Below are 9,315 nucleotides of genomic sequence, written 5' to 3' on the forward strand. Positions count from 1 at the left end.
GATAGGAAAAAACCTCAGCTTTCGTTTGCAATAATTTATTTTAAAAAAAAACGGACCGATTTTTGGGAAATTGAAAATTAAATATAAATTATCAAAAATTAGGGTAAATTTTTAAAATATTAAAAAATAAAATACACCATTGGAAAGAGGACGAAAAAACCTTTCAGAAACATATTGTAAAAAATTTTTCCCATTACAAGCATGTTCAGAAAAAATTCACAAAGTAGCCGATGTTGGCAAAATTGGTCAAATTGACCCCCCTCTACCCCCTCCAATTTTTCGAAAAAATCAAAAATATTTTTTGGGTCACATTTCTACTTGATAGAACAACAAATTCCTCGAGTTTCAATTTTTTTCAAGAAGTTGAAATTTCAACTTAGGACATTTCACGTAAAATGCCTCATATATACTCTGCGGCTTCTTCAATTTTGTGTGCTCAGTGTGAATCATTGTTAGGAATTGGGAGGAGGGAAAAATGGTGTTAAAAGTGCTGTGGATCAAAGGGTACTCTAATAAAAAGAAAGCATCACTACATTGAACAATCTTCACTTTATATATATAATGCAACGTCTTAATACATCGAGTGTCGGACCCAAACTAAAACTAAACACACATTCATCATTCTTATCTATAATTCGTCACAAACATGAGTCATGCATACCTTTTCCAAAAATGATTATATTTTACAAATTATATTTTCGTACAAAATAAAACAGATTTCTAACATTCTCCCCCCTTTTATTTAAAAGAAAAATATTATCGTCACCCATTCTTTTTTTTTTTCGAATATACATAAAATACAATTTTCTTTATTTATTGATGACTTTTAAAATAACTTTACAACTGACTAAAATTTGTTAAAAACATAGATTATTATTTTGGGTTTCTTTTTTATTTCAATACATTAATCTGTCGGGTATTTTACTTATACGACCACTCTTTGTTTTTACTTGTGTATCCTTATCTAAACAAATTTTCTCTCTCACACATTTTACAGTGTTCGTCGTTTGGCATTCTCTCTTATTAGTATTTACAATATTTTCTGACAAATTTCTATTTTTATTCTTGATTTTTTCGTTCAAATTTTTCGCATTTTCCTCATTGTCTTGATGGATCTCAAGCGGGTACAATCTCTGTATGGGTCTCTTAATTATTCCCGATTTTGTTTTTAAGATACATGTTCTTATTTGTCCATCTCGTCCTTTGATGAAATCGACAATACGTGCAAGAGGCCAATCTAATCTTTTTTGAAAATCATTTCCTATCAAAACAATATCATTTATTTTTACATTTCGATTTTCTTTTTTACCGTTCTTTAATAATAACTGACTAAGATATTCTTGTCGAAACCTGGTTCTCAAATCGTCAAAAATCTTTTTTCTATAAGTCAATTTTTTGTTTAATTTTTCTGCATAAAGCATGTCTAAATCTGGCGTTCCCGATTGTTTAATTTCTTGGAGAAACAACATAGGACTCAAAGGTATTAGGTCATCGCTATTTTCTGAAACGTATGTCAATGGTCTCGAATTTATTATACTTTCTGCATCGCAGAGAGAAGTCATTAAATTTTCGTATGATAAGCAAGCTTTTCCCAAAACTTTCCTTAAAATTGTTTTCAAGATGCCGATAAGTCTCTCCCACCAACCCCCCCACCATGGAGCAGCAGGCGGATTAAATCGCCATTTGATTTGAAAAATTTCAGTTTTCTTTATAATTCTTGGCCAATCCAATCCCTCTAAAGCGTTCGCAGTGCCCACAAAATTCGTCCCATTATCGCTATAGATATACTGTGGTCGTCCCCGCCTTGCGATGAACCTTCTAAGACACTCTACAAATCCCTCTACCGACAATGATGACGTCAACTCGAAATGTACCGCTCTGTATATCGCGCAAGTGAATACACAAATCCAACATTTCCCTCCCCCTTTTATAAAAACTGGCCCGGCAAAATCAATTCCGGTAACTTCAAAAATCGCTGCATCTCGTACACGATTTTCGGGGAGAGGAGGTGAATCACACTCCATGTGTTTCACTTTCTGCTTTTTACATATCACACACTTCGCTATCACGGATCTAATTATTTGCCTCAAAGAAATAATCCAAAATTTCTCTCTCAATACGTTCATAACAATTTGTGTTCCGGAATGACCGATACGTTCATGAGTTTCTCTTACTAATAAAGTGATAATTTCATGTTTGTCTAATAAAATAGGACTCAAAAACAAAGCACCATCTTTTCTATTTAAAATTTTCGTTTTTACAACGTATAATCCGTCTTTGTTTACAAAAGTTTTAAAAGAAGATAATTTATTTTTATTTGTATCTTGAAACATACTTTTTTGTAGATGTCTTAACAAATTGTTCTCAGCTTCTCTTAATTCAGATAACGTTAAATATAAATTTTTCCGATCTTCCTCCGACGAATAATTTTTTACTTTAGTATTTTGCTCACTGAACGCACCGTTTTGTTTTGTTTTTTGCTCTTGTAAAATTAATTTTCGGTTTAACAAAAATCTTCGTACCCACGCGATAAAACGTATAAGTTTAGTATACGATGAAAAAATACTATTTATATTGATTTCGTTTGACTCGTGATTAACCATATTAACGGTAGCGCTTTTCTTTACTTCCCTTTCTACTTCGACCTCATTTATTTTCTCCCTAGCTGACGGCCAATCATTTTCTGGTTTTTTCAACCACTCTGGTCCCAACCACCATTTACTTGCAACCAACTGTAGAGGATTACACCCACGCGATGGTAAATCAGCAGGGTTATTCTCGCCTGGCACATACTTCCAATTTTCTATATTTGTCAATTTTCGAATTTCCTTTACCCTGTTGTGTACAAAAGTACCCCAATTTCCATCCCTATTTAACCATGCTAACACGGTTGTAGAATCGGACCAAAAAGTTATTTTTTCTACCTCTCTCGTAAAAGACTTAGCAACGGAGTCAGCAAGTCTTGCTGTTATCGAGGCGGCCAACAACTCTAGTCGGGGGATAGTTGTTTTCTTTGGAGCGATCCTAGACCTTGCACTAACTAAAAGGACAGTAATCATATTCTCAGACTCAATTCTAACAAAGACGACTGCTGCATATGCAATTCCGCTTGCATCTCCGAAAGCATGAATTGTCAATTTGCCTTCAGGTAATTTCCGTGGAAATTCTATTTCTTTTAATGAACTTAATTCTTTCGCCCATTGACAAAATTCATGCTCCCGTTTTTCGTCTATTCTTGAGTCCCAATCGACCTTTTCCGCCCATAATTGTGCTAATAATGTTTTTGGTGGCAAAGTTATAGGACAAGTAAAACCTATCGGGTCGTAAATTCCATGAGTCATGGACAAAATTGATCTTTTCGTAATAACTTGAGGAATTTCGGTTATTATTGACGCTGGATTAATTGAAATAGAATCCCTTTGTTTATTCCAAAGAATTCCTAGAACAAGAGTCGTTATTTTTTCCGAATTATCGCCCGAATATTCCCACAATCGTAAATCAAATCCTCCGCTCGATAGAATTTTTGTTCCTTCATGAATAAATTTGTGTAATTCGTCGACAGAATTAACACTTGTTACACAATTATCAGCATAAAACGACTTTTTTAATTTTTTCACAGAATTTTCCGACCACGACAATCCATTGCTTTCAGACGCCTCAATCAACGCTTTTTCTAAAAGCAATTCAATTGCCGCTGCTAGAAGGAAAGGACTGCAAGACAGTCCGAAAACCACTCGGCAATGTCTGTAAACAGTAACCTTATCCCCCACCATCCACAAAAATCGAAGAAAATCTCTATCATTTTCATTAATTCCAATTTGCAAAAAAGCTCGTTTTATGTCTGATACAACCCCAATTTCACCTTCGCGAAATCTATTTATTGAATCAGGTACAAGTTCTATCATATTTGGCCCGGTTTCTAAGCACTGATTAAGAGACGGATGCCCCACTTCATATGCTGACGCATCGAAAACTGGCCTAATCACGGTGGTACTATTCTCCTTAAAAACCGGTCGATGAGGTAAATAATGGCATTCGCAATCAATTTCTTTTTCCATTACTTCTTCGATTATACCCTCGTCTAACCATGATTTAAGTACCTCCCCATAATCCGCTAAAAAACCTTGCTTTTTTAATTTCTGTACGGTAAACTTTAATCGACGCTGTGCAATTTCTAAATTATCTGGCAATAATAAATGATCCTCTCTCCACGGTAATTTAAATTCATAACGACCCTCCTTTGTTACCTTTGCTGTCTCTCTGACAAAATTTTTCGCTATTATATCGCGTTCTGTTTTGTTTACTTTCTCGCTTGGATCAGTAATGCCTAATATTTCAAGTTTCCACAGTTCTGTCAAATCAACCTCCTGCGATAGCATTGTCGTAATCATGGCAACAGGAGTGTCATTCTCGTTCTGGGCCCTGGGCACTTTACCCATAATGGTCCAGCCGAGTAATGTTTCGAATGCTACTAAACCATTTTCTAGGTCAAATTTATTACCCGTTAATAATTTTCCCGCAATGTCAGCCCCTATAAGAACATCTATCGTTTTTTGACTACTTTCAATATCAGTTAAATTTATATTATGATCTTTTAATATTTTTAGCCACGATTCTTTTTGAACACTTGGGATTGTATCGCAAATTACGTCTTGACCCAAAACAGAAAAATTACAAGTGTAAGATCCATCTAGACTTTTCAATCGGATTAAAAATTTCTCGTGTTTTTTAATTTTAGATTTTACACCCCCAAAAAGTGAATGAGCTATTTCAGTATTACCGCAAGACCCATATCCCAATTCATTTGCAATATCCACCCGTATGTAAGAACGCTGCGAAGCAGTGTCTATAATTGCTCTAACAATTTTTTCCCTACGATCTGAAAAAACTTTTACTTTTAATGTTTGCATACAAACTTCGGGTGAATGACTAAAAGTGGCTAAACTATTTTCATAATCTTTTTTATTTTCTCCCAATTTATCTTGTAGTACATCAGTTCTTGGGGGGAAACCTGCGCACAAAATCAAAACGTGACGTCTGCCACACCAACTACACCTCACTTTACTTCGACAATTCTTAGCCATGTGTCCCTTCTTCACACATACAAAACAAGCATTCGAATTTTGAACACACTCTCGCCTCTCTTTCAAACTCAATTTTCGCGCAGTCTCACAATCTTGACTTTCATGCTTGCTTTTACAAAATACACACTCTACAAATTTTGCTTCCCTCGTAGTGAGGAGAGCGCTTGCGCTTGCTATATCTTTGACTGTTTCAGTCTTACCTTTCGTCTTCTTACTGTTACCGCCTTCCGATGAAAACTGGAAACCTCGTAGAGCCATATCAATTCTTTCCTGATTCTCGACCTCACTTTGCAGAAATTCCAACAATTTGGCTAATCGATCCTTCGTTTCTCGTCCACCATTTGTATCGATATTTTCCCGTTGTGCACTTCTCTGCCATGCTCGAAGAACATCCTCAGGTAACGATGACTCCACCAGCGGGTATAACATAGCTGCACATTTGTCTGTTGTCACTCCAAGTGTGTCTAATGCTCGAATATAAGCTTCTAGTTTGTCAAAAATGCTTGCTAACGTTGCTCCTTGGTTCCCCTTCACAGCGTTGTGTAAAACGAGTGCTAAGAGTTCTCTGACGTAAAATTCAACGACAACGTCATCCCTTCCAAATCTATTTTTCATACTCGTCATAACTTTTCCATAATTTTCAGCCGTTGGGGGGAAGCTGCTAACCAAGTCCTGGGCTCGAGAATTTGGTGCAGTAGCTTGCACCAAATATTGAAATTTGTCTTCGTCTGTAAGAGCTGGGTCCTCGTGTATTTTTTTGAAAACGCTCCAAAAAGGAAGCCACTCCTTTATATTACCATTAAATTTTGGTAATTCAATGGTCGGTAACTTGAGCGTTTTTCTAGCAGGTAGTACTCCAAGATCCGATGCAGCACTTAACGGTCGTCCTAAGTTGCTTTCTGTGATTTTCTTGACCGCCATCTTTGCCTTTAGATATAGCATTCTGTAAGCATCGTCCGTTTCGAGCTCCCTCAATATGGCGTCTTCTGTTGAATCGGATTCGAACAATAACTTATTATATTCACTGTGAACTGCAGTCAATTCTGTCATCCGATCCTCCAATAACTCAAATGCAACAATTTTATCTTCCTTTGAACTATCTTGCGTCAGTTCTGCGTCAAATGCATTATGAGTCCTTGTGAAGGCAGCTCGCAAATTTTTCCGTTGCCTTCTGATGGCGTCCATTTTTATCACTTCCCGTTAAACGAAAAACTTTCTCACCAATTCACTAACTTCACCACAAAAAGTCCTGTCACGGTCGCCACAAAATGTTAGGAATTGGGAGGAGGGAAAAATGGTGTTAAAAGTGCTGTGGATCAAAGGGTACTCTAATAAAAAGAAAGCATCACTACATTGAACAATCTTCACTTTATATATATAATGCAACGTCTTAATACATCGAGTGTCGGACCCAAACTAAAACTAAACACACATTCATCATTCTTATCTATAATTCGTCACAAACATGAGTCATGCATACCTTTTCCAAAAATGATTATATTTTACAAATTATATTTTCGTACAAAATAAAACAGATTTCTAACAATCATGATAAACACTTTACTACTGTTTTAATATTTATTTATGTAAGTTAAAAAAATACGAATGCCGAAAAAGATTATGAATGCTAAAAAAAATTATCATGATAAAAAACATGAAAATGATTTTTAATGCTAAAAAACTTATAAGAATGGAAAACAAATTTTTCTGAATTTTTTTTAACTTTATTGCTAACTTTTTGTGCGAACTTTCGCATATCATTAAGTTCGGCCTATCAACAAATTTTGAGAAGGAATAATAGTCCCTTTGGCTACTTTTTAATCATTTTGGTTTTAAGATGTTGTAAACACATAATCTTGAAACCAAAATGAAAATCAAACAATATGGTTTCAGGCTTTGTTTTTCATCAGAAGCAGGTGGAGAAGAAGAAGAAGAAGAAATTGCTAACCGAACCACAACACCCATCGAAGGATCAAAATCGCCGTATTACAGAAAAACTCTTAAAAATCTTGCACCTAGAAGTGTTGGTGGACAAAAAGATCATGGAAGGATTAAACTTAGCTTCGTATAGACGCGGTTGTATTTTTCAGGTGGCAGAAAAATAAATTTGTAAGGTGCGGTTTGCTTTGTAGAAACCCGCTGAGCCATTAACCTGTTGTACATATAGACATATTATGGACGTCAAAAGCCGCACCTGACATATATGAAGAAGAACACGCTACTACCTTTTCCTCCTCTATACTCTCTTGCTTTGCAATAATATCATGCCGTCTCCTCTTGCATCGTTTCGCACTCCACTATACTATGCATACATATACACCTCTAATTCAATTATGAACTGGTTTCAACCAATTAGCAAATGACTTCTCTCAACAAACTAAAGCGTCACTCTGCAACCCGATTCACTTTCGGTTTATTTTTACCCTTCTCGTTGCTTGCTTCTTGAAGGTCATTATATTGTGAAATGTAATTTGCTCTCAATTGTAAAGCTCTCATATTGTTACAATTTTCGATACACTGTAGAAGAAATGAAATCCTATTCTAAGTGAAGAAAGAAAATTAACTCTTTCTTATAAGAAACAAAACCAAGAATTCTTCAGTCCTCGAATAATTTCAATTTGTATCCAAAATAAAGTACCTATTCAGTTGCATTTTTTTCACTTTCGTTTTTAAAAACGTTGTTGCGGACATCAGCTTCATTAAAATTATCAACTTTATTGTGCTCAATTAAAGACAAATAAGATATAACTTAATTTAATTAAGATATAACTGTAGATCTATATTCCACATACTTTGTAAAATCATGAGGCTGAAGTTCGCAACATTTTTAAAAACGAAAATGAAAAACTAATGCATGATCTTTCTTTTAGTTTCTTATTTTAAAATAAGATTTAATTCCTACTGCGTAATATTTTTGCTGTCAGTATTCATTTTATTTTAAAAATTATTAAAAATTATTGACAATAATTTCTAAGATATTCTAAGAATTATATCTAAGATTTAAGTCACAATGTTAATAATTCTAAAAAAAAATTATTATTCTCAATGTATGCGTAAATATTCCATTACAGAGAAGAATAGAAAATTTGTTTTCAATAAAAATTTATCATTCTAACAAGGCAATGTTAAAAGTGAAAATGTCCATTATTCACTCTTTTCTTAAACGGAAATAAATACAACTTGGATAAATATTACTCATGTGTTTCTAAAGACGTATTCTCAAAATTTTCCACCAAATTTTCATTTATGACTAATTGTTCTTTAAAGCTAAAGACAGATGGTGAGAATGAGTTGTCCCCCTTGTGTTGTATAACCATATGGAATTCAGTAAAAATGAATAATATACATATAGGGTTCCATAAAATTAAGAGAGGGAAAAACAAACACGCAAAGAATGCTTTCTCATACAGGAAATAATATTTCACGATCGATATGTAAATAATTATGTGGCCTCTTGTTATATAAACCCCATAAAGATACGAAAATGTACAAGTACAAAAACAGGATTGCCATTTTGCTCATTTCACAGATTAAAAAACGGAATTTTTCCAGGTTTTTAAAAATAAATTTATATTTTACAAAATTAAATAATTCCAATAAATTTTTCTATAAGAATTCAGATTTTCAAAAATTTCAAATTCAAACCTTTTTGAAATTAATCAACTTATAATAATTAAAAATGACCGACTGATAAAATCATTATTTTATATTATAAGAATATTGTTACTGAAACTTATTCAAAATTACTTTCACCACTTCAATTCAATTATTGTTTTCCAGAATCTTTAACTCAAATTCTTCTTTAAATTAATTATTTTTGATAATTTTTGAAAAATTTCTTTGAAAATTTTCAAATTCTTTTGTTTACAATTCAATTTTACGAAATTTCATCGATTATTCGGAAATTCTTTAATCAAATATATATTAGTAGAAAATAAATACTTCAAATTAAAAAAAATTCAATTAAACTTTTTCAAAAAAATTAAATCTACACAATTTTTAATTAAAAGTATGGAAAATTCAAATATTCAAAGATTATAATTTGAAACCTTTTCAAAATTCAATTATTTGTAAAAATTCAAGCTATAATACTTTTCCTCTAAATTTGAATTAGTAAAAATGTTTAATAATTGGAATTAGTGACTGACTTTTTGCTTTTAAATTAGTAAATTTTGCTATTAAATTAGTAGCAACGACTATTTATTAGTAAAACCTGCTAATTCAAAAGCAA

General features: G+C 33.3%; 1 protein-coding gene across 1 annotated transcript; it reads right to left on the reverse strand.

Moving 5' to 3' along the window:
- Positions 1-896: 896 nt before the first annotated feature.
- LOC122509221 lies at positions 897-6,269 on the reverse strand. The gene has a single exon (XM_043623087.1). It carries the CDS (start codon positions 6,267-6,269, stop codon positions 897-899), a length of 5,373 nt encoding a protein of 1,790 aa, XP_043479022.1.
- Positions 6,270-9,315: the final 3,046 nt, after the last annotated feature.

This window comes from Leptopilina heterotoma, unplaced genomic scaffold (assembly GCF_015476425.1).
Source record: "Leptopilina heterotoma isolate Lh14 unplaced genomic scaffold, ASM1547642v1 Lhet_6, whole genome shotgun sequence".
Taxonomy (NCBI): domain Eukaryota; kingdom Metazoa; phylum Arthropoda; class Insecta; order Hymenoptera; family Figitidae; genus Leptopilina; species Leptopilina heterotoma.

Bases quoted from the DNA above. Each gene is read 5' to 3' on its own strand.
- LOC122509221 (XM_043623087.1), bottom strand. From the start codon at position 6,269: ATGGACGCCATCAGAAGGCAACGGAAAAATTTGCGAGCTGCCTTCACA.